The sequence below is a fragment of the Calliopsis andreniformis genome, chromosome 6, assembly GCF_051401765.1.
Source record: "Calliopsis andreniformis isolate RMS-2024a chromosome 6, iyCalAndr_principal, whole genome shotgun sequence".
NCBI classification, from domain to species: domain Eukaryota; kingdom Metazoa; phylum Arthropoda; class Insecta; order Hymenoptera; family Andrenidae; genus Calliopsis; species Calliopsis andreniformis.
Window position 1 is genome coordinate 4672932 of NC_135067.1, and position 26550 is coordinate 4699481.

The 26550-nt window shown below is 37.8% G+C and overlaps 1 protein-coding gene and 1 long non-coding RNA gene across 3 annotated transcripts; both read left to right on the forward strand.

The window, feature by feature from the left end:
• The first annotated feature begins 911 nt into the window (after window positions 1-911).
• Window positions 912-20002, forward strand: Drep2 (DNA fragmentation factor-related protein 2). Of its 2 annotated transcripts, none has more exons than XM_076380867.1 (5): window positions 912-1769; window positions 3498-3594; window positions 6024-6197; window positions 16089-16447; window positions 19022-20002. In XM_076380867.1, the coding sequence occupies exons 1-5, from the start codon at window positions 1758-1760 to the stop codon at window positions 19898-19900; spliced, it is 1521 nt and encodes a 506-aa protein (XP_076236982.1). In that variant the 5' UTR covers window positions 912-1757; the 3' UTR covers window positions 19901-20002. The 2 variants fall into 2 exon arrangements, with proteins under 2 accessions (XP_076236982.1, XP_076236983.1); XM_076380868.1 differs by having other exon boundaries at window positions 19025-20002.
• Window positions 20003-20048: 46 nt separating this feature from the next.
• LOC143180800 (uncharacterized) lies at window positions 20049-22656 on the forward strand. The gene is made up of 2 exons (XR_013002182.1): window positions 20049-20737; window positions 20843-22656. It is a non-coding gene; the product is annotated as an uncharacterized LOC143180800 (long non-coding RNA).
• The last annotated feature ends 3894 nt before the right edge of the window (window positions 22657-26550 follow it).

Genomic DNA, 26550 nt, shown 5'->3' on the forward strand with positions numbered 1-26550 from the left:
TTTTAGATACTGATCATATGAATTCATCTTTGAAAATAATTTATTAAGGGTCTTAAGCTGATTAGAAAGTTTTAGTAATTAGGAAAATAGAAATTTGTATATTAACTTCGTCAATCATTTGATTTCCTGCAGATGCTTTATCAATTTGTTATTAACTTACCAGGTCACCTTGCATTTAATTTCGCGTCGGTATTATAATTTGAATTGTTCCCTTTCATAGCGCTTCACTCTTATTTCACGCACAGTCATTTACCTTGAGCGTGATACAAAAATGGTAATAGGGCTTTAGAGCTCGAAGAGTACGGGACAGAAAAAAGCGTTGCTTGTCCAGTCTATTCTGTATACTCGTCTGTAAAACCGTGTTTCATACTAAATCGATAATATCGGGTATGACACGAAAATGGCAAGGGGGCTCGCAATTCCCAAGCCCTTCTGAACGTGTGACAGAAAAATACATTGAGTGATAGATCTATCCTATGCTTCAACAATGATTCAAATCATCGCGCTTGGACTTTATCAAAGAAATAGTATTCCTCCTTACCCGTTAATTTTCTAATTGCTAATATACCAACAGAGTACATCTCGCTCAGTCGGTAATTCCAGTCACCGTATACCAACATACGGTGCATCGTCTCAGTCGATAACCTCATCAACTCTGTACCGATAGAGCCACCAGTAGTAGACCGCCCCCGTGTCCCAGCAGAGGGTCGAAGGTCGCGGGCAGCACCGTCTGGAGCGAACTCGGGAGCCTGGCAGCTCTGGGAAAGGGATCTCTCGCGGGGCTACACGGAGGCAGTGGTCGTCAGTCGGAAGAGAGTGTCGCGCGCGTGGGGCGAGGTTGTTGCGGGTGAATTCGTGGGGGAGAAGGAGAGGCCGCGGGGGGAGGGGTAGGGGGGCGGACGAGGGCGAGGGCGAGGGTGTCTATACGTACACCGAGAGAGAATCGATCTAAAACTAGGAGTCGCCGCAGTAACCGCCGGGAGGAAGCCACTGTTACAATTTGCCCCCATATGCGCTAGTGAAATCTTAGATCGGGTAATTGTACGGCGAGGGTAGCTAGAATGAGGTGTTCCCGCGAGGTGGTCGCTGGCGTTCGGCCCGCGCGTTGATACACGAGCTCGCGCCGATACACGGGCTTGGTGCACGGGAGTGCGGAAGTCCAGAGAGGACAACTCGGAGCCGAGGGTGGTCGAAAACGGGAGAGAGGGAAGAAGCCAGAGAGAGCGTGACAGGGACGAACACACGGGGTGCGCGCGAGGCAAGGAGAGATCCTCACCACCTCCGCGGACGGAGAGAGAAAGGGAGAGAGAGAGAGGGAGAGAGAAAGGCAGGGAGAAAGAGAGAGAGTGAGAGAAGGAGGGAGGGAGAGAAAGAGTGTGCGAGGTAGAGGAAAAGAGAGAGAGAAAGACGGACAGAGAGGGAAAGAGAAACGGTGTCGCATCGGAAGGTGTTTCGGTGTACGGTGCACGAGACGGAGGAACGTCCGCGGGAGGATCAGCGCTAAACAGGTCGAGGAAACGGGAAGACACGGAGAGAAACGGGAGGAGAAAGAGGAACGAGAGGAACGGGCCAAGGAAGAGAAAGAGAGGGAAACGGCCGGGGCAGGGGCGAGAAAGAGAACGCGCGAGCACGGGTGGGCGGACAGTAGTGCACGAGAGCATTCCGTCGCCACGATAATGCGACGTGCAGCTTCTTTGCTCGTTCCTTCTGAATAAGTGCTTGCTGGGACGGTCCCTTATCTGCAGGGATATGACGTAATGGCAAGAGAGGTACGCATTCTTTGCTTTCTCGTTTCCTCTACGCTTCAGAGCTTGCTACATTCGCCACCTGACTCATCCAGGATCCCCAAAACACCCTAACGTGTCTACCCACATCTCCGGTACTCTGCCACACGGTTCATCCCCGATATCTTACGCCTCCCCTTGCCCGTTTTACCGCTCACCCTGGACGTAGCGCCCAGTGCACGCTTCGTCCGCGAGCGCACCATGTCTTGAACCCTGTTACGCATCCGCGACGAGGATCTCACGCATCCGAGACGCATAGACAGAGTTGCAGGAAAGTTTGACGGTGGCAGCTACCGCATTCCTTTTGCGGTTCCCTCAGTCAGGGCATCCAGTCCTAAGGTCTATGACAGTGACATCCCCCAGTGCCTCCTGGCTCCCATGGACCAGCTCCTCAGACCCCAGACAAGCGCTGCAGTTTCTAGGTTATACGCTCCCTCTCGGCCCAACGATCCTTCGCGATCGTGGCCTCGATCCTAGCCTCCGATCGCGTTCAAGCCATTGTTTACCACCGCTGTCCTACCCAGGATGCTGCATATCCTGCGGTCAGGGGCTGGTGCGACACGCTGCACGCGTGGCCCTCGCCAATTCGCTGCAGTCGCCACGGGTCACTCACCGCCTCGCGTTCCATCCTCATCGTGCGCTCCCTTTTCCTTCTTCTCTTTTTTCCGATCGGTTAGCCGAGAATGATTGAATCAGGTCAGTGTTTTCGACCATAAGTTGCGGCCGCGTCTGCGCCCTGTCCGCTTTGCGCCTCCCTGCTGAAAACTAGGGACAACCCAAACACAATATTCCTCTCTTCGGACTCGCATTATTCTAATATCAGCTCCAGCGGGTCCGGCGACATCGTTCCACCGATTCAGAGACCCCTTAACCTCGATAATCGACTGATCGCTGCACTCTTGACCTGCCGCCCTACCGCAGCCACTGTTCCCACGGTGTTTCGCCAGGAGGATTCGAGTTGATCCGAGGGATGCCTCCCTGTTTTTGTCGAGTCTTTTCGAATTGGTCGGTGCATACCGAGATCGCTGGCCTTTGATTCAGTCCTATTGGGACAGTTATCAGTCGGGGGATACTTTTGACACCGGCACGACGGGCTTTGCTGCGTTCCTCATGCCAGCGGACTTAGGATACTGTTTTTGGTCCTGTATGTCCTACTTTCCGCCGACTGCCGCTGGACCCTCGCGAACTCCGCGCAAACATTGCGCTGGGAGTATTTCCGAAGGCTCGAACGTGTCCCTGCAGTGGTTACCTGTGTGTTCGTGAGCGGAGATGGAGCGCGGACAGTGTAAAAAAAGCCCGGCCGCAAGGATAGCGGCGGTGTTCGATAATCATTTCTCGGAGGCGCGCGGTAGGCTTTGTTTATAGTCTGTTCCACTTGGTTATCGCGGATAAAACGGGTAGGGGTGAATTACTTACTCGCTGACCCGGCGTGGACACTTCACTTAACATCTAGGCGATAAGCGTTTTCCACGCTGTTTTACGGTTTCTTTACACGTAATTACGTCTCGCTGCGACCTGTCCACCCCTTGATGCAACTCCTTTCTCGAGATCCTTTGCCTCCTCCGCTCTGACCACCAGGAATCATCGGACCCTGTGACAGACGATGAAATTTTTGAGTTTAGAGGAGAATGTTGTACGTCTGTTTTCATTTCACGAAACTCGTACACTGAGACGATATGGGCGTGATTGTTGCAACAGCTGATTTCTGTGCAGGAGTTACGGAGCAAGAGACCTTTTAAGATATGGGACAGCTGGCGTAACGTAAGAAAGGGACTGGTCGTTAGCAATTTCGAGGAACTGATACACCGGGGTAAGAAACGCGTCAACCGCCTTGCTACTTGTTCTGGAAAGTATAAATATGTGTATCAACGATCCTGTCGTGTCCTGGGGTATTCTTGCGCGGAGGGTACAGCAAGTCCATTTTTTCCCCCTTTTTTATTATGTTTTTCCACTTTCAATATTTTTTAACTTCATATTTTTGATACATTAGTTAGTGATATGTGATTATGTATGGAGATTTAATTAGTGGTAATGTTTTACATGTTGAAATGCATGGGAAATTTAAAATTTATTTTTTTTTTTCAATATGTATTTTCTTTTGAAATTAGTATTTGTAATATCTCAGAACGAAATTAAATATTTGGTTTCAAATTTTTGTGAGATAAGAGGATTAAGTACAAAATGGTCTCCTCTATAATTTTTGAAATTGAAAAATTTGTGAAAGATTGATGGCTTTTTTTATGCACAGGTGCTATATTATGTTGCTGTTAGAGATAATGGGCAGATAATTATAGAAGTCTTTGTACTTTAAATAAATGTGACGATGCTATTAGTAGAAGCCATGCAGAATAGTTTTCTGACGCACTGCAGGCAACAGCCAATAACTTTACAAATACGTGAGATAATTGCATAAAAACTTATCTCAAGCTTTTTTGAAATTTAGAAATATTTGGTGTACTTTTACTTTATTTATTTTCATTTTGCTAATTTATCTTTGCTATCTAATAATTATATTTTTTATGTTTTTGTATCATGTCGTCTAGTATATTAATTTTGTTCATTATAAATCCTAAAAATAAGTAAATTTATAATTTGAATGATAATATTCTTGTTTTGCGTTATTCTTTCTAGAGGGCTGTAATTTTATTATTTTTAAACATATTTAAAATGTTCTTTGGAAATAGTTTATATTTATTTTTACATGAAACTTCAGGTTACCTTTTTTAATTTAAAAACGTGGAAGATAGTAGTAGATTGTGTTTATAGTAATTTATTTCCAATTATTTTTGGCAATAAGAATAGGAGAGTTTTAAAAAGAAAAATACTTCCTTAAAATTTCGTTTTAATCCTCAACTACTATGACATCATTATTATAGTATGATATGGTGGATTTACTGCAATTTCATTATGAAAAACCATTAATTGTATCATAAGAAAAATTCAAACTGTTTCAGTTTATTTATCCCTGTAAATTATTTATTGGTATTTTTTATATTAAACATGAATGTTTGTGTTATTATAAATGCTGTGATTCCACCATATCAGTTCGTTTTATGCAATGAGAATCGAACAAGAAAGAATTCACGATATGATTTAAAAGGTTGTACCATTATGAAAGTTCGAAATATAGGAAAATGTTGTGATTTTTTTTATAAAACATATATAAAATAGTTATGCAACTTGCATTCATAATAATATCTTAATAATGCATTATTGCAATGTCTTAGTAAAAGAGTATTGTAAAATCCACTGAATAAATCCTTGAAATTGGGAAAATATACAGATATATGTTTAAATATGTTTAAATGGACGTACTTTAAAATCAAACAATTAAGTACATGTGTGAATTACATAAACATTACTACACGAAATAATGTAAATTTAAAAGAAACATTATGATTCCACTTTTTCGTGGATTATAAGATAGGATTTTTAAAATTTGCTCTTCACTGCGCATGGAAAATATATTTCTCAATCTAGTGGGACATGGCAAATTGCGAAAGATTACCTTCTGTTTAAATTGGCTTTACACATTCGTATTAACGTTACTCTATGACTGTAGTCGAAAGTAACACTCCTAAATTTTCTTCGTAATCTCTGCTTACATTTGCAGACTGAGATTTGTTACACCTCCCACTGGTAGGTGCTGACATAATAAAAATTTATCTCAAAAAGATTTAGCTTCTAATTTTAACATTCTGGACTCTAAAAAATTAAACAAATTTCATTCTTTTAAAAATGCAACTTAAAGTCAATTTACACCTTTGATATTCAAAATAAATCGTCTCTAATGTCTGAGTTTATTTTTTACCTGCAAGCCAGATGAACTCAAGTCTATTTTTTCCAAATTAAATTTTAAACACCATCTTATAGGAATTTCTTTACATTATTTTTCAAATTATATTTACTATGCTAAAAAACTAAAGGTCACATTTGTTCTTCTGTTCTCCTAAAAGCATTCAAAAAAGGACCTAGGTCAATCTAGCTTTCAAGTTCAGTATTCTGATGCCCATAAAATAACAAGAAAACCTGCTTTCGAATCGATCAAAAAACAAACGTGACGATCACAGTTACCCTTCGAAAGAAGTTCACATTCCAATTACGTTTACAAGCCTTGACATGAAACTAGGCTGAAGGAAGATCGATTTGTTCAAACCCCCATAGCGGTGCAACCCTTTAAACACCACAGAACCGTTCAGAGGGATCTAATCGCTGTTTATCACTCGTTGTTCTATCTAGGTAAGGAGAAACTGGGCGTGCCACAAAACGAGAATGTCTCTTTAGTGTTGGAATCAGACGGGACGCAGGTCGAGGACGGCGAGTACTTCAAGACTCTAGCGAACAACACGATTCTGCTGTTGCTGCGGCATGGTGAACGCTGGTGTCCAACGGGGGTCGACATCATACGCGCCGGTATCTATCAGAAGAGTTCTCGATCCCTGCTAATGGGATTGACCTACAGTATGCTCGGTTTAAGCGTGCACACGTAATTATTTCTCTCTCTGATACGAGCCACTGACTGGTTTCATTTAACACGTTCGAGTCTGACCTAAACGTTGAGTCACGCGATACCTGCCTGCATTGGTCGAGGACCTAACATCTCAATCATTGGCGGAATTCCGCATTATTAGTTAACCCATTGCATTCACAATATTTTATTTCAATTTTCTTTCCAAAATCTCTACTATTTTAACCCTATCTACTCCAAACTTTTTTTCCATGTTTTCCAAAAACTCCCTATTATTTTAACCCTTTGCAATCCTATTTTTTCTAATTTTCTTACCGAAATCTCTCTATTATTTTAACCCTTTGCACTCTCGATTTTTTCCAAAAACTCCAGTGTGACTCCACAGACGAGTACTTGTGAAGAAAACTGATGTCAAGTCACTCGACATAGAAGCGCAAAGGGTTAATTCTGGGATTGTAATGACAAATTGTCCTTTTAAAGAGGTGATCTGTTGGGGTAGTTATCCATTTCATTTCGATTCAGTCCAGAGCAAAGATCTTTGCAGCTAGAAAGTCGAGTGAAGTTTTTCGGACCCATTTTAATGATTCTGGTTCAGGATGAGGTCCTTCATAACGTCTTTCAATACGTTGACCTATAAACCTTGTCGAATGTTTCTGATGAAAAATATGAATTATTTTCTGGTAATTAAGTACTTTAAAAGAATAAGCTGCGTAATACACTGCCTATAGACAGGTGTCAAAAGACTGAAAAGATGATTCTATATGCCAAAATAATACGAAAATTACGAATAACGAAATTGCGTTCGAGACTTGGTTTCTGAATTATTAGTTTTTAAATAAAACGCCAAAAATATGCCACAAATGTGTCTGACTTAACTTATTCTACTTACATTGTGTCTGACCTAATGCATGTCGGCAGTAGAATAAATTCTTCAAGTCAGACACGTTTCACGCACATTTTAAGTGTATCTTTACCAATTAACTCAGAAACGAAGGCTTAAATAAAATTTCGTCATTCTTGATTTTCATCTTAGTTTGACATTTAGCATTTAATTTACAATTTTTGATAGGTATCTTTGAACAAACAAATAACGTTTCATAAAAAACTAGACATTAAAGAAATGGCTTGTCTTCATTTTCAATGTAGTAGGACCTGGATTATCTATAGCCTCTGTGATCCACAGTTTCAGTTATTCGATGTATTAACAATCTAAGTGCAACAGTTCACCTTGATGTATTATTAATTATTATTTAATGCCAGTAAGTCTAAAATGAAAATATTCGCTATGAAGACAGTGTTTTTATTTTAAGTACAATATTAAGAAATGATTGAGGTCCTGTAGATTAGGTTCTATTAGACTATATTTTGGGAACGAATGGGTTAACAAATTTTTAGTAAAAATATTCTTATTAATGTGAATTTAAAGATACTTTCTTAGTGTTAGAGTTATATTAAATATTATTTAGAGCTATATTAAAGGAACTGAAAGTTTATACGATTATTTTATCAAACATCTTCACAAAGATAATTAGTTGGGAAAATGAGTTCTCAAGACAGAGCCTATTCTTCTAAGAAAAATGAAAAAAATGTGCATTATACATTTATCAGCAAAATAGACATTTTGAACGCTTGTTACAAATCTTTTTTTTATTTTGTAAATTTTATTTTTATGTCAGTTATGAATTAATATTATTATTAACATTGTTCGATTAGAATTAATACCATAGTAATATATAGTAATATACTGTAGTAATATGTAATAATGCATACATTACTAAAGTAGCATACAAGTATATTACTATACTGATATGTGTATGTATATTATAATTTAGTATAATATTTTTAGAGTAATACAGTATTCTAGTGTAGGAATGATCTACTGTAATAGCAATATACTATACTAGAATAATTTAAATAACTGCACATTTTTATTTGTTCACTCAGTTTCGTATTTTCTTTTATATTTATCATTTATACACAAAAAAGACAGGATTATCGACACTATTGATTTCTTTAACAGTACCAAGCATATACAAAAGCATCTTTGGGTTCGCATTAACAGAAATTTTTTCGTGAGAACTACATTTTCTAAATAAACTGGGCACTGTTGCTTTATGCAGTTGCATTTATTAAAGGCAAAGTACATAATTTTCGTTAACTATGACGTGGAGAAGCCATAGCGTATTCTGCCATTTCAAAGCGTAGTTAAATCTTATTAACTACCGTGTATACGTACATTATCCTCAATCAGTTCTACTACTGAACATGTGTAATCTAATAGTGTGAATTCCGAACAAATGAAAAACACCTGTTCATGAAACCATATTCAAAAGTTTACCTAAGACATAAATTTAATTTTTTTCTGAATTTTTTACGTAAACCTCTATTTAATTTTATGTTTGATATTCGTTGGCACATAAGAATGGTGGCTTTGCTTTTTATGGGATTTCGTATGACAGATGTTCTTTTTGTCAATTAAATTACACTATTATAATATGAAAGAGGGATATTGGGAAATTCATCTATTACGTTCCAAAAGTTAAGAAACCTAGTTGAAATTATAATAAATAGTACTTTATATTACATTCTTAAAAATTAAATTGATAACATTAAAAGGATTAAATTGATTAAAACTTTCGTAAACAAAACTTCTATAAAATACTAATATTTTCTATTTTTAATTCATTTTCAATCTTTATGTAAATTACTATTTGTTATTTTCGAAAGTCAGTTCAAGAAATAATCACGTGTGACATTTTGAGACTGAACTTATTGTGTAGCATTTGGAGTATTATATTTAATCTATTAACGTTATTATTTTTTATCAAGAATAAATTAAGTGTAGCAGAATTTGTTTATTTAAAAGCCATTAAAATTACAAATTAATTAACTCATTTTATCTATACGATTTCACATAATTCAAAATTTCGTGACTTGTCTCAAATTTAACAAACAATTGTGATAAACAGAGATTGAATTATATTTAAGTTGATGTAACTTTCATAAATCAGAAATTTACTGCCTGAATGTTTTTTGGAGTTAAGAATGTTACTTGTTAGTTTTTAAATGAAGTTAAAGTGTTTTTTATGTATTTTTTTGTTAGAAATTATAACTAATCCAAAAATCCTACACAAGTTACAGAAAGGGAAACACAAATGTAATGTAAAGTCCAATACAAGTTGTGTAGAGTTGCGATATCGTTCAGCGTCAGACTATAATAAGTATGAGAATTGCAATCCACTTTTTTGAACACGTTTAGCATGTTGATTACCAACGTGGTAACTGTTGACCATCACTTCCAGTTCATAATGTTCTTTTGAAACATTTATAACAGTTGAACCTTCACATTTATTAACCTTTGTGCATTAGAAATGATGTAACATAATGAGTGCATTATTGTTATTTATAATATAGATATTTATACATGAGATCTGGAAAGAGTGAAAAAGCTGTGTAGCAGTCGCCGTGTTAAATAATATGCTTATAATCCTCTTATGACGAACTCCTTTATAAAATTGTGAATTCACTGTTTTTAATATTCTATTTTTCCAATTAGAACATTGTAAACTATGGATTATAAATGACTCCAGAGAAAAAAGTCTCATGCAAAAAACTAAAAATATAAGAATAATCATAATTTCGTGAAAAATGGAGTTGTTTACTATCAATTGCATCCAACGACGCTGCACAAATAGTGTTGATTTTTTTGTGTGACAGGCATACAGTGGATTTGGATTTGTTATAATTTGTCCTATGATAATAAAAAATATTTAGTAAAAATTACAATTTCAATAAAGAAAAAGTAAAAGCTAATATCTATATTTCTCAACAAAATTCTAATGTAGAAAAGTTATGTCGATTTAAATATAATGTAACTTATTATTTTTTGTAAACCTTAAAGAAACTTCTGAAATTTTGTGAAGACACTTGATGTCAGACATCCTGTATATGTTTCAACGTTAAAGTTTTGTGGTGAACAAATTTATTCTGTTTCGTATGAAACAATTTCTACGTGATGATCCTATTTGTCACCCCAGTTATGCCTTAGAATACTAAGGAGGGATTACAGAAGGACTTCAATATTATTTCTCTAACACGAACGCCTTAAAAATTTCAAATCTTTAGATTTCTAAAAATCTATTTAAAATACAAATCTGCAAGTTCCCAAATATAAATTTCGAATTTTCTAACTTTCAAAACTGTTAGTTCTCAAATGTTCGAAATTTCTGAATTTTCAAATTCTCAAATTTCTCTATCTATAGATTTAAAATACAAATCTTCAAATTTTCAAATATAAATCTTCAATTTCTCAACTTTCAAAACTTTCACCTCTCAAATGTTCGAAGTTTTTGAATTTTCAAATTCTCAAATTTCTCTATCTAGAGATTTAAAATATAAATTTTCAAATTCTCAAATATAAATCTTCAATTTCCAAACGTTCAAAACTTTTAGCTTTCAAATGTTCGAAATTTCTGAATTTTCAAATTTTCAAATTTCTCTATCTATAGATTTAAAACACAAATCTTCAAATTCTCAAATATAAATGTTCAATTTCCAAACTTTCAAAACTTTTAGCTCTCAAATGTTCGAAGTTTTTGAATTTTCAAATTCTCAAATTTCTCTATCTAGAGATTTAAAATATAAATTTTCAAATTCTCAAATATAAATCTTCAATTTCCAAACGTTCAAAACTTTTAGCTTTCAAATGTTCGAAATTTCTGAATTTTCAAATTTTCAAATTTCTCTATCTATAGATTTAAAATGCAAATCTTCAACTTTTCAAAATTTCAAGCTCGTCAATTTTCAAGCAACTCAATTTTTCAAGTTTTTAGCTTGCAAACATTCCAAGCTCTCCAATCTTAAAATCTTCAAATTTCTAATTGTTTGAAATACAAATCTCCAATTAATTTCCAAACCTTTAAAGTGTTCCTACGTGCTTATTTCTATTTTCGTCTTCCAATTCCTGAATCTCTGAGAGTCGAATCACGCTGACTCCACTTTGGCACGATAAAAGCTAACAGGTTAACAGCCTCTCCCCTCAAACATTCAGATATCTAAAATTTAAGGCATCCGACACGTTATTTTCTTGCCTGGCAGGCGAATCTCTCATGGACTGGCCAAAAACAATTATTTAACACGACCTCTGACTTCCGAGCGCATTAGACCCAGAAAATTGCATCGGATATTTTCTTGGCTAATGGAAAATAACTGAGTACTGAAAGGGATAAATTAGCCGAGCGGCCGTCAGAATGAAAGCAGAGCGGGAGTTCGAAAGTAGGGAAATAGGGTAGACGGGGCAATTTATCCCTGATTCGTCGAAACGCGAAGCGCAGCCGGCTAATCAAATATTCTAACGGCTTTTATCGTTCGCCTCCCCCAGCCACCCCTCGCGCCGAAGCGCCAAGGGGCGTCGCGTGTCGCGCGCATTGTCCTCGCGCGGCCGCTTTTATCTGCTCTTTTTCCCCGCGCGAATAAACAGGGAGAGGCGAGTGGATACTCTGACGCGATTGTCTGACCAAGGATAACGCGACAGGGCCGCGTTTATTTTTATAAAAAGAAAAATAGAAAACTTGAGTCGCTTCGACGTGGGCATCAAGGGTGAAATCGCAGGGCGCGTAGGGCGGTGCGCGATATACAGTCCCTAGAGATCGATTTGGGATCGAGAGATGTTAGAAATTTTAAGGGTGATATTATATGGTAAAATAAGACAGATATGAGGAATTACGGAATTTCAATTTTCGTACGAATTTTCATTCTTTTGTATGTTACTATCGAGTACGTATCTGGATCTCAGAGTCAGAGTAAATTAGGTTGCGAACTCATTACTGTTACGTCACGTGAAATCATGTTGCATAGTAGAGCAAATTCATAGTGTAAACCGAGGTTTTACCCTTGTTTTACGAGAAGAGCTCAGTATGCATGGAAATCGCTTTTAAGATAAGACTGGGTATAATTTGTAGTATAGATGTAATATATTAAGGGTCTTATACCGAAATTTCACTTTGAAGTTTTATTATAAACGTAGGCATTGTTGTGCATGAACACTGTGGTTATAATATTATGTATATATTTTTTGAAAAAGAGCTACCTGAAGAATTTCATACAACTATTGGGATGATTCATATCATAACAGCATGAAAAACAAATTTTTGGAACACCATGTACACGTCAGAAATGCCAAATTTTCGTCACATTCACAAATTTTACGTTAGTTTGGAAAACAAGGTTGATTTATATTTTTGAAAGTCGACAAGAAACTATTTCCTACATGTCCTGAAATGTAAACATCACCAGAAGTATACATACACATGACTAACAAAGTGTCTGCATTGAACCCTACCTATATTTAGGACAAAACTTTAAAATGAAATTGATCAAGAACAGAAACCCACTTTAATGATTAGTTTGAGGATTTTATTAAACTATGTGTATATTACAAATTATACCCAGTCTTACTGGAAAAACGATTTCCACACCCGTGAGCTCTCCTTGTTAGACCTATTTTGCTATAATATGAATCAAATTTTCTATAATGTTCTATGTGACGCGATTTTATGTGACGCGATTTTATGTGACGTGACAGTAATATGTTCGCACCTTAAGTTCATTTGTTGTCAGTGTGACTTAACACACTTTGATTTTGGAGTCCAGAAGTATCATATGTATCATAGGACAGTTTTGTTTGGGAAAATTTTTTTAAATAATTTACAATAATTGTAAAGTGCGTATGAACCATTTAATTTGAGACTCGAAAATTTTTTAATAGTACCTCACTTTGTTTACAGATTGTGAATTGGTAAAGATACATCTAAAGAGAGCGAGATATGTCTGACTTGGAGACTTATTCTACTGTCGACAGGCACTAGATCAGACGCAGCGATGGTAGTAGAGTAAATCAAGTCAGACAAGGATTATGCACATTTTAGGCGATTTTTTAATAGTTATAACTCAAATAAGAAGCCTTCAACGCAATTTTCTTCTTATTAGAGAAAACTAATATTCTTCATTTTTGTTTTATTTGAATATGTAGAATTACTCCTCTAAATTTCTGACATTTGTTATTAAATATTCCGTATAAACCAGAATCGATCTGTCACATGTATAGACACAAATTGTCTGACACTTTTTTGTTCAAATTTCCCTAGGATGTTCTATATATTAAAATAAGTCTAAATTGTCATGTAACTAAAAGTCCATAAATGCTTCACTAAGATATTCACCGCTTTCGCTAAAAGACTATTAATAAACTTTTCCAAAGCTGTTACTGCCCATTTAATTTCTTAAATGTGATGATATTTCATATAACGATAAATCATCCATGGTAATAATTGAGGAGATTAAGAGGCCCAAAGCCATGAAATTATCGTTTCCCTGTACATATTCATTATCAGAAGAATGGGCTAGTTATAGTCTAACATATTATTTGTTCTTCTACTTACTTCCTGAAATTCTATCGTAGTCTAAAAACAAATGGGTCACTGATAATAAAAACGGGGAAGGCTAACATCAAAATTATCAAATTATCAGTTCACTCTACCTATAAAAAAAATACGTTTGCTGTTGTCTGACATATGGCTTACTCTTCTACTTAACTGTTCAGATGCGTTACCTACAAAAAATATCAAAAAATAAGTCATAAATGTCATGTAACTAAAGGTCCATAAATGCTTGACCAAGAAGATATGCACCTCCACTGGAGGGCTATTAATGATGCTTTTATGGACTTTTTATGAGATAATATTTTAGCTTTATTTTTATCTGTAGATCACACTGGTGAGGTTTAAACGGAAAAATATAGTACACATTGTATATGTATATCATGGTGATAGCGAACGTGTTAAAGGTATGCTTCAAATGCGCGAGAAATGTGTCTGACTTGAAGGACTTATTCTACTGCAGACGTGCGTTAGCCAAATCAGATGCAGCGTCAGTAGAATAACTCAAGTCAGACATATTTCAGGAGTAATTTAGACACTTCTTTAACAATTAATAACTTAAAACCGAAGCCTCGAACATAATTTCGCAATTCTTTATTTTCGCCTTATCTTGCCTTCTAGGGTTACCCCATAAAATTTCTGACACCTGTTGTCGAACATCCCCTATAAAATACTCAGAGTATAGCAATTTTTTACCATCACAAATGAACCTCTTCGCTCCCATAAAATTTCTTCTCTAATTTGAGAAATTTTCAATCTGTTTAGTGTGCATCTCATCAGTTTAATATAATAGTTATCTATTGTCGAACATTTTATATTTAAATAACTTAAAGAGTACAAAGGAAGTCAAAAAGTCGTATGACATTCAACGGATTAGTTTTTTGCGCAGGAAAGAGTAGCCACGTGCCTTTTTGTTACACTCAATGTCTCAGGTGTCCTTGGGAGGGAAAAGAATGGGCTCGACGGTTATCGACGCGATATTTACAACGTCGAGGACGAGGTGACTGTCGCGAGGATAATAGCGGCACCAGCACCGAACCGTGAGTCCTTTGTGAATGGAAGACGGTATCGATTCATAAGCACAGTAAGACAAAAGTTCAGATTCGTTGAGCAGGTTGATCAGATAACGATTCGTTGCACGCGTGGGCGTGCATCGCCCACGGACCTGTGCCACCCTGGCTACCGGAAAAAGATCGATACGCTTCATTTACGTTCGTTGTGTGACGCCCCGAACTTTGTGATCTCGATGACTTTTATTGGGGTTATGTAAAAGTTCTTATTTTTTAGTAACCCTTGACTTATGAAATTTCTTTGAGGTCATTTATATAAAAGGAAAATACACAGGGCATATAAATCACTTTTTCATTTAAAAATCAATCATTTTTTGTCTCTTAATACTTTTTGTTTAATTTTCTTTTGTAATTTAAAATAGGTATAAAAAATGGATTTTTTTTTATCTCATAGGTCAACAATGATATATTTGAATATTTACTTTAGATACAGAAAACTGTATCTAAAGTAAAAAATTGTACTTTTATACTTTGTATTATGAAAATAAATAGATATAGATAATTAAAATTCCAAATAGTTGTTGAATTTTTAAATAGAAAAATGATTTGACTTGTGTGCTATCCTATATAAATATATTTATTAGTGAGTGAACTGTAAAACTGTTAGGTACTTACAGATTTACTATTTGTATTACCAAGTATGACTCGTTATTACAATGCAAAAACCAAACTTGACGTACCGAAGCTATTGGAAAATCTAAATATTTAGGTATCTGAGTATTTGAGAATTGAAAAACTAGTTGATTAGGAAATTAAATAATAAGGAATTCAGAAAATTTGAAGACTTAATAGAGTCGAAGAATTGAGAAATTAAGAAATTAATAAATTTGAAGATTTACCTAATTAGAGATTTGAATTGTACAAAATTTGAATATTTCAAGATTAAATAAATTTGAAAGTTTACAATTTGAAATCTAGGACCATTTGAAAATTCGAAAATACAAAAATTAAGAAATTGAAAAATAGAAAATAGAAAATTTGAGAACGTAAAGGTTTGAATATTTCAGTAAAATATTTGCAAATTTTTATGTTTAGATATACGAAGATTTACAAATTTAAAGACTTAAAAATACAAGTACTTCAAGATTCGAAAACTTGACAAATTTCAAAGTAGTAAATTTGTAAAAGAACAAAGACGTGAAGTGGCTATGACAGTAATCCCAAAATAAAAATTCTAGTCATACCTTTACTATCCATATTTTAAACGAATCACCACATTTCAGATGGCTCTCATTTTAATGCAATCGATAATCAACACACCACCTCACAATTGATTCACCAAAAACTCTTTTCGAACAGTTTCAAACGACGACACTTTCTCTGTTCACAGCGATTTCAGCGATACCGAAAATAGTTTGCGAGACGATCCACGCCCTGGAGCTGCATGATGAGACGCCGTCGTGGAAGATCATGGACAATAAGGGACGGGTCACCGTGGTGCTGCACTGGGACCAGCGTTCGTCCACGTCGTCGCAGGTGCAGCAGCAGCAGAAGGGGCCCGACGCGCAGAGCTCCAAGTACTCGCCGACAAAGAAAGCGGACTTGAGCGGCAGCCAGCGTCCGTCGCTGGTGATCCAGACCAGCCTGGACAAGCTCAACTACGGGCCGAAGTCGGGCCACTTGGCGGGCGAGATCGGTCCGAGTCGCTACACCAGCCCCCAAATAACTGTGATAAATCACGACGACATGGTACGACAATCGTCTCCACCCACTGATCTGTATAACTGGATAGGGTACGTGGCTTCTGAGCAGGGTTGCTCTGAAATTCTTGGCTGAGAGAGGAAGTCGCGTTAGAGTAGCACAGAAGGAACTGGAAGTGTCACTGGGTGTTGATCATTGGGACTGGTGGGGATAGCTGCATTGTGTTACTAGGCGATGGGTCCTTACCAATTGTTCATTTACTAGTATTGTTTAGAGCTACTCAACTTGCACCTAGGATGGCACAGGAGCAAGCGGAATCCTTCACTCGTACCAATTGACTTCGCGTTTTGTCAGTAGTGGTGACTGCTTTGGCCAATAATACGCTTCGATCGAAAGTACGTGTGAGATCAGGTGGGGTCTATCCACTGTGACCAATTAGACCCGCACACTTTCCAGGTGCAAGTTTATCAGTTCTGAACAGTACTTCCGAGCAGTATTGCTATGCTAGGACAGATATGCTAGGACAAAATTCTTTCAGTGACATCATAGAGTAGAAGAATGGAGGTACTTCACGGTATTTGAGTGCATTACCTGTGGAAGAGTATCACTCGGACATGTATGTAATGACTTCGTAGAAACAGCATGGGCTTAAGTTCCTCACGCCTCTGAGAATGAGTGTTTCGGTAGCATGTCAAACGTCCAGGCACAGCTCAGGGATAGTACTAGATCTTTGGGACCCTAGAGTAGCGCTATTCAAACGAGGGCTTTGAAACTGATGGGATTAAGAAAGTAAATGTGGCGATATAAGGTATAGGGTAACAGAGAACACATTTGGTGGCTTGTATCCACAATGGTATCGCACAGCACGCCACTTGAGTGGGTCTCATCTAAGTCACAATGTTTTCGAGAGGCAGGACACTTTCACTCTTCTAGTCAATGACGTCACTGGAGGATATTTTGTCCTGACATATAGTAATACTACTCTGAAGTTGTGGTAGGGAGTTCGTTGACGATTTTAGGTGTGTGAGACATGCAGGTGGTTCGATTTCCCCTCATGGTCAAGAGTTTCAGAGCAATCCTGCTTCTGAGCATAAGAAGGAATTGTGAAACAATTTAAACCGCGGTCGTTTTTGAGAATAAATCATCTTTGCTGCCTGGACGGATAAAGATTCACATGTGCAAGCTTACTATACATTCTTTCAGTACTCTCCTCATTGAAATTTTTGACTTAATTGTAGATAATATTTTCTGTTTTCTGTAAAAGATACATATTTAATATTATTGCTACGAATAACAATAAGTATAAGTATATGAAAAGTGAGCATATCGATGCCTTTATTCTAATACCACGTATCATCATTTTTAATTGAATTTGGGTTTCGAAAAATTCTATATCTATTCTTAATTCTGCATCGAATCAGTTTAATGAAAAAAATAAACAAAACTTATTTATAGGTGTACTTTACAATTAACTGAAAGTACGTATCAGACTTAGCTGTTTGTAGTTCATGATAGTAATTATAGATAATACCACAGAAGTTCTTCATATAAAAATATTTCAGATAACTATACAAAATATAAAATTATGCTGAAATAATCATCTTCCGTAACAGATACGTTGTATTAGTATGACGGTATTAGTATTCAGGGTGTTCGAGGACAGGTGTCAGAAATTTTAAGGGATGATTCTACATGTTACAATAAGACGAAAGTGAAGATAAATGAAATTTCATTTCTGACTTATTAATTGTTGAGAAACCACCTACGATACGCGTGAAACGTGTCTGACTAGATCTACTCACCTGTCTTATTTTACTAACTTCGCTGCGCCTGACTCATTGTCAGTTAATGCTCGTCAGAAGTAGAATAAGCCCACGAGTCGGATACAGCCAAGTCAGTAGTTTAAGTTCCAGATTAGACATATCAAAACCAGTAGAATAAGTTTGCAAGTCAGACATAAGAAATCTAGTAGAATAAGGCTTAAGTCAGACACAGCAAAGTTAGTAGAATAAATCCCAAATCAAATACATTTTAAGCGAATTTTAGGAGTGTTATCAACGATTAACAACTTGGAAACGAAGCCCTAAATTTCATCAAGACTTTATCATGTTTGATGTTTGTCCTAGTTTGACACGTAGAATCACCTCTTGAGATTTCTGACACCCTTTGTTGAACGCCCTGTATGTATAAGCGATGAAGATGGTTCATTATCAAAGACGGCGTGGTCAGGGTTGCTAGAGGAATTCCCTTTTCCTCATTTTGTTGAAGTGGCAGAAGGTACTATGGTAGTATGGTGGCCTCCTCCCAAATGGGAAAAAGGGGATTCCTCTAGCAACCCTGCTCGTAGTTCAAAACGTTTGAGGCACCACAGCCACACAACGTATTCAGTTATATAGATCAGTGCCTCCACCCCTGTCCGCGTGCATTCCACTCCCGACTGATTAACGCGAGGTTTCCGGGTACAAGACGGGTCCAGTAGCACGGCGGACGTACCATCGCAGAAATTAGACGGACGCACACGCTGCGCCCGGTGCCTAGACGATTGGTACCCGGAAGCCTCGGTGCATCGCGTTGTAGCCTCTCGAAAGCCAAGGTTTAAAATCGTCGTGGTAACGACCGCAGCAGCAGCAGCCGCAGCCGCAGCCGCATGGGCTCCCGGGCCGCCTGGTGAAGCAGGGTACCAACTCGTTCGAGAGCACCACCATCCATATCCACACGCCCGAGTGCTCGAACCACATCCACCAGCCGGTGGTGAGGAACGGCAGCCCCGTGAACGGGGCGGACGGCAGCGCGAGCGGCGAGTGCGACTTCCACTGTTGCGCCCTGCACGAGGAGGGTCGCAGGATCGCGGTGCACAAATCGGTAGCGACCTCGCCGATCCAGGACGCCCAGCACCAGCAGTACCAGCAGCAGCACCACCATCCCCACCAGCAGCAGCAACAACAGACCCAGACGCAGACTCCCTCGCCTCAGCCTCCATCCTCCCTCTCGGATGGCACCAGGAGGGCTGGGCCCAACAAGGGTCACGTTCGGTTCTGCGACACCGCCGAAGAGGAGTCGAGCTCCCGGCTGGCGGGGAACTCGGCAGCCTCTGGTGGCTTCCACATGCACCACCACCACAACCACCATCAGGAGCACGACAGCTCCGAGTCCGAGACCGAGAACACGATCATGGAGGACGAGATCGTCACCTCGGAGAAGTTTCTGCTACTGATCGACCAGCTCAGCGTCGACCAGAAGCACTTGAGCATCAAGGACATCGGGATCATCCTCGAGCGTCTCAGCTCGAAGATCCTCGACGTCGAGCGGCTCGATCGGGAGAGCGAGAGCGAGGAGTGTTACAACTGGACGATCAAGGCGATCATACGGGGCGACGTGTTGAGGGAGCTCGGGGTGATTTACAACGGGAATTACTACGCGATCTCCGAGCACCCTGGGTATAAGGAGGAGTCCGAGGAGAATAACGAGGATAACGAGGAGGAGGAGGAGGATAGACTTTAATATGATGCTGTTTTACTAGATAGATAGATAGATAGTTAGATAGATAGATAGATAGATTATACACCTATTAATGGTTATTATTAAATATAGTACGTACCGAGGGGAGGGGGGCTTCGAGACGATTTCAGAAGCAAATGTTCGGGGGGTCTGGACGTGGGGGAGAGGTAGGCATATTCAGATGGCGAGAACAGGAGGTGGGTAAAGGAGCGAAACGTGACTTTTTTCAAAATGTTTTCATATAACGAGACAAAGGGATGCGTCGTAACGGAGGAGAAAAGGAAAGATCATACGATACCTTATAAACTTAGTTCTAAAGACGGTTGTTGAAATATGTACTTATTAAATAGTATGTATACTTGTAGGAAACGTTTTTGGGATTACGGACATTGATTCCGTAACCGTCCACAACACTGCCCTATCTAAAAAAAAAAAAAAAAAAGAGAGAGAAATGAGTGAAAGAAAGACGAAGAGGAGGAGACAGATAAGCAGAGAGCGGCCAGAAGAGGATACTCGAGGTGTCCTCGAGCTGTCCGCCTCTGGCAGAAAAGAGTTCTCGATTGATACTGGTACCGAGAAGAGGAAGACGAAGACGACGAAACACGACCGGAGATGAAGAGGAACAGGAGATGGACCTCGATTTCGCATCATCGTTGATCGCCGACGTACATTCTCCTAAAAATTCGTGAGAGATCGCGCTTTGCGTAAAAGTCACATACTGACCTCCAGGGTCGGGCATTCTTCCTATTCGCCTATGGCATCTCTTCCAACATTCCGAATTTCGTTTGAGAGGAATCCCTGCGTTGCCCGACTCTGTCCACACTGTTGCACACACGCGGGGTAGGTACTATTCATGTCTTACGAGAAGTCTCTTGGAAAGCGTTAAGAACAATGCTTTCCAGGAGACTTCTCATGTCTCTAAGCATTGCACCTGATGCTTTCTAGGGGGTTTTCATGGGATACATATAGTACACACACGCATATGAAGAACAGACACACGGAGACACAGATGCACACACACACACACAGAGCCAGACGCACGCGATACGCGGTAAGGTATTATACAGAAATGACAGAGGAGCTCGTTCAGGATTTACGTTAGCGGATACCGCTACGATAAGTGATAACGATACATATATTATATATATATATATACATATATATATATACACATAAGGGAATAGAGACGCCGGGGGCATGGGACATGCCTATCGGCGCGATCCGTGAAACTTTACAATTTTAATATATTTCTATTGTAAGTATATTTGACACTGCGAACGAGTCACGCGACGAACAACTATTCGATAACGTATATAGCGATAACGTCGTGGCGAGACACCTTTATACATAACGATATTAAATATATATATATAATATAAATATATAAATATATTAACTACGCTCCGTAGAGGACTCGGTGCTCGAGATGAATGACATGCTTGAACACCTCGGTTCTGTTCGGTTTCTTTCCGGGTGAAAGCTGTTCCGTTTCGAAATTCTTCTATGGGTGTCGGGTTATGGCCTTGAATTTCTCGTGGCGAGGTTTCTCTTTCGTGAAGGGGTACGAATTGAGCAGATATTTTAGTTTGGCAGTTTCTGGCGAGCTCAGAGAAGATGGATTGATGCGAGTTGTTTAATGTTTATTTAAAACTTCGTGTGTACTCAGGGTGTTTCGAAAGGTCGAAATGGAGAAAAGGAATACTCCTTTTTTTTTAAATTATTTTTTACCCCAGATTTTAGTATTTCTTTAATTTGAGGTTTAATGTATCAGAGTATGATAGAGTCTTTTGCTCAAAGTTCATCCTTAACTGGTATGGTATTAGTATTATAATAGAATATGATAAGATCACTGCAATTTCATTATGAAGAATAATTAATAACTGTATAGAACAAATTTACAACAGTGTATTAATTTCTGCGAGTTATTTATGTATATTTTTCACATCAAGCATTTAAAGTTGAGTTAGTACAAGTACTAGGGGCTAAAGCTGAAGAAAAATGTTTAAACTCGACGAATAGAAATATAATTATTTTTATTGATATTCAGTTCTCGATTTAAGATAGAAAAGAATCACTTATCATTTAATGCTTCTGTATATTATAGTTTTTCTATCACAATGAGAATCACGTATTGGCTGATAAATTACTTTCCTAATCTACTTAATTTCACGAGTTCTGATATGCTCCAAAATAAAATCGATTATTTAAGTTAAAAATCAAAATTATCAATTAATTCTTGCATATGATGTTTTTTCAAAGAGAAGAATGAATTATTGGTGATTTCCCAAAGCTGTTACTGTTTTACTAGAATTTATCAGATTGTGATATTGTGAAGCGAATGGGTCATTCATGATAAAAGATTAAGAGATCAAAAGAGACCCAATGTCATTAAATTATCATTTCCCTAAATTCATGATGAAAAGAATGAGCTATCTATTGCCTGACATATTACTTGCTTTTCTACTTTATTCTTGAAATTCTATCGTAGTCTAGAAACAAATAGGTCACTTATAATAAGAAATAGGAAGAACAGAAAAGGCTTAAAGCCATCGAATCATTAATTCACTATACCTATAATAAGAAAAATGAACTTATTCTTGTCTGACATATTACATGTTTTCTACTTCATTCCTGAAATTCTATCGCAGTTTAAAAAAAAAAAAATGGGTCACTCGTAATACAGACTAAGAAGTCCCAAAAAAATCTCAAAACCATTAAATCATCAATCCACTACACCTATAATAAAAGGAATGAGCTTACAGTTGTCCGACACATGATTTACTTTTCTACTTAACGTTTCAAATTCCCTACCCTCTAAAGACACCAAAAATTTAAGGCCATCTTTTAACACTCTCTCGCGTGAGTCACGTTCATCCAAGATAAAGGATCAAATTAGTTGCTGTTCCATTTAATGTCACCAAAAATCAACAGGCAACGAGAAATTCGAGGCGAACATGACGCAGATGGAAGGGAAAACGAGTTCGAGCGCGAGCGAATGTGTGCGAGTGAGTGAAAAAGAGTGAGAGGGAACGAGGTAAAATCGTCTTCAGTTGCGCGAAGTTATTATCGCTTTTCTCCTAAAAAGCCGACGTTCTTTCCGTTTCGGCTGACTCAGCGGTGCGCGCGATTCCCGCGCATTTTTTCGAACCTACGACCCGCTAGACGAAGACTTCCAGTGCACTCCCGAGGGATCGTTCCCGCCGTGTTCCACGGACCCGTGTTCGAACAGTTTTCTTTCCGTATCGTAGTGCCACACTTTAAACTACTACTAAACGAATGAATAATTAAAGGCGACGTAAACAGAGGGATAAATGAAATGAATAATAAAATAACAAATAATAATAATAATGAATAATAATAAAAAAAAAAGGAATAAAAGGATTGTTATAAGTTGTACGCTGTTGTTTTTGGTACATGCAGATACTGTTACACCCAACGGAACGTAATATGGCCTCTCTGCCGTTCATTTACGCAGCCTTCTCCCCCTACCCCCCTGGATCCTCTTCGTGCAGGCTAATATCCAATGAATTTGCGAGAAATAAATACTAAGTTTGTAGAGCGAATTGGGGTGGAATTTTTCTTAAAAGTGGACTGAAGTCTGCTACTTTTGTGAGGGAAATTAGTAGAGAGGTGGACTTGAAATAAGATGGGCGGTCGAGGTGTTTAACTCTTAGCTGGTATGGTGTTAGTATTATAATGCGTTGGAATAGAGTTGCTACAGTTTTATGAAAAATGATTAGTAATAATATGCGAAAATTTGCAATTTTTCAGTTGATTATCTTTGAACAGCTTTTGTTCCGAACATCATGCCACATGAGGTGTTAAAGACAATGTTAATCCTTAGTAGACCAAGATAAGGTCACTCAAAAATCCCAATATGACTGAATTTAACTTTTTAAATTTTCCATTTCACAAATTTCCAACTTTTTGAATTTTTGAATACTCGAATCTTTAGTTCATAAATTTTCAAAGCTTTCTATATACTTATACTTGTTTCAATTTTTCAAATTCTGATTTTAACAAATCTGTATTTGGGACCTGAGTGACCAACTACTTGGTATAAAGGTTAATCGATAGATTCACGAATCGAAGATCAGATGGCACCGTCTTCAAGAATGGTCTTAAGCTTTATAATCTGTTTGTAGCGAGAACACATATGGCTAAGCAAAATCTCTAAATGTATTTTCGCTGCTAACTGTAGAAACTCAACAATCTGTAAGCCTCTGACGTTTCGTCAAATGAAAATGATGTCTGTCAATTCAACAGAAATCCAATTGACGCAACTGACCTCTCGAATCTATCTTTGAAGTCCTCACACTCGAACGTGGATTCTCTGTCAATAATATTCTTCCTGGGAATAATTAATTTCGAGTCTATTTTCGAAAATTCCATCCCACTTTTTACGACACGAAAATGGTGTCGCGAGTTTATAGATTAGATATTGCTTCTTGGATCGCCTCTCGATCTTCCGAGAGAGCAGGACGCGCGAGGTCAATCGAGGAGTCTTCCTCAAGGACAATCAGGAAGACGAGAGGAGCACTTAAGCGAGGGGGACGCGATTAATCGACGGGGGGCGACGCAGAGAGAGCACTGAGAACACAGAATAAGCAATCTCGCATTACCGATTACCTCTGTGTATCTGCATAGCCGTATCACGCTGGAGAGAGAGAGAGAGAAAGAGAGAGAGAGAGAGAGATGAGAGAGTAACGATGTAGCTGCCAAATCGATGTACAGCACCGTTCCTAATTATTCAGAAGTCAGCAGTGCTGTGTTAGCCCTTGAAAGCACGATTTTGGTTAAGAATAATACCTAAAGCATTTCAAAATTGTCAATTTATGTCTCGAAAAATCATCGAGATGCGATTAGCAAATATTAGGCTATCTCATAAGTAATATAACTATAGTAACACAAATTGCCAATAGCTATAGACTTTTAAATGGGAATGGAAAAATTGTTGGAAAGATTAGAAACTATTACAGATGTTAATAAGTACATGTACAGAGTTTGTTTATTTTATCCTTTGTAGAAGGGAATAGCATTTACATTACTTATGGGGTGATCTAATAACACTGTTCAACAAATTTTGACTTTTTTTCGATTTTGTAAACGTGAATAAACATTTCTTATAGATTTCGACGTGCTGATTACGAATCTGCAAACCGTTTTTTTCCAGAACGTACAGTTTTTGAAAAAATCAATTTTGAAAAAAATGACAAATTTTCAACTTTGGGATTTTTCTGTGCTTTTGCCGTAGTAGTTACTTAGTTGCTCTTTGCACGAAATGATTCTGTGGACTCTCCCGAATAAAATAATATAAATATTTATTAGATTATAAACATCGAAATAGGTTTAAATAACAATTAAAGTGAAAAGGACACCCAAAACGCACCCATTTTTGCTGATATTTTTCACTTTATTTCAAAAAGTAAGGGTCTAGGAGAAAATTTGAATATAACACGCGATAGAGCAAACCTTTCTACTAAGGAAAGCATCAAGCGAATGTTCAAAATTATTTTTGTTTTCAATATAGAAATAAAATAGTTTGGCGAAACGCGCGGCGGCGACAGTGGTACTCAATGACGGCGACGCGCGCCGGTGGACGCCTCGCCTATCGCCTGCCGTTCCGCGGACCCTATACGCATTGACGTCATTGAGTACCACTGTCGCCGCCGCGCGTTTCGCCAAACTATTTTATTTCTATATTGAAAACAAAAATAATTTTGAACATTCGCTTGATGCTTTCCTTAGTGGAAAGGTTTGCTCTACCGCGTAGTATAGTCAAATTTTTTCCTAGACCCTTACTTTTTGAAATAAAGTGAAAAATATCAGCAAAAATGGGTGCGTTTTGGGTGTCCTTTTCAGTTTAATTGTTATTTAAACCTATTTCGATGTTTATAATCTAATAAATATTTATATTATTTTATTCGGGAGAGTCCACAGAATCATTTCGTGCAAAGAGCAACTAAGTAACTACTACGGCAAAAGCACAGAAAAATCCCAAAGTTGAAAATTTGTCATTTTTTTCAAAATTGATTTTTTCAAAAACTGTACGTTCTGGAAAATAACGGTTTACAGATTCGTAATCAGCACGTCGAAAGCTATAAGAAATGTTTATTCACACTTACAAAATCAGACCCCTGTTGAACAGTGTAATATAAGTAAGGTGTCAAATGGTAATAGCTTGCATTCAAAGGTTAAAGGTGAGATTTCTTATATGTGTCTGATACTGTGGCTGGATTCTACGTTTCAGCGCATACAATGTTTTTCAGTAGACCTTTAGTCTATTGTATTTGTTTTTTGCTGGGTGATGCATATAGGCAATCCCACCTTAAGGGATTACGAAATCGCCCAATGTGTTTTCAGTTAGCGAGGGAAGGTGAGAATTTGCTTCACCTCTGGATTTATACGATGCTCATGATCTCTGTTATAACGTGAGTTAATTTAACACTGGACTACTGTAATTTTATTCTTCGAAAACGTGATTTTTGGAAAAAACATGAAACACCTCTTCAGGGCTATTGATATATATGTATGTATGTTTAGCGTCTTTTTTAGATTTATGCAAAGGTGAAAAAATATACTAATTATACATTACATAGTATGAAAGTGATAAATTCAACATATACCTAATTTAGTAATGTACCGAATACGTA

Bases quoted from the DNA above. Each gene is read 5' to 3' on its own strand.
- Drep2 (XM_076380867.1), top strand. The intron at 3,595-6,023 runs GTAAGAAACGCG...TGTTCTATCTAG, and splicing joins CGAGGAACTGATACACCGGG to GTAAGGAGAAACTGGGCGTG. The intron at 16,448-19,021 runs GTACGACAATCG...TAACGACCGCAG, and splicing joins TGATAAATCACGACGACATG to CAGCAGCAGCCGCAGCCGCA.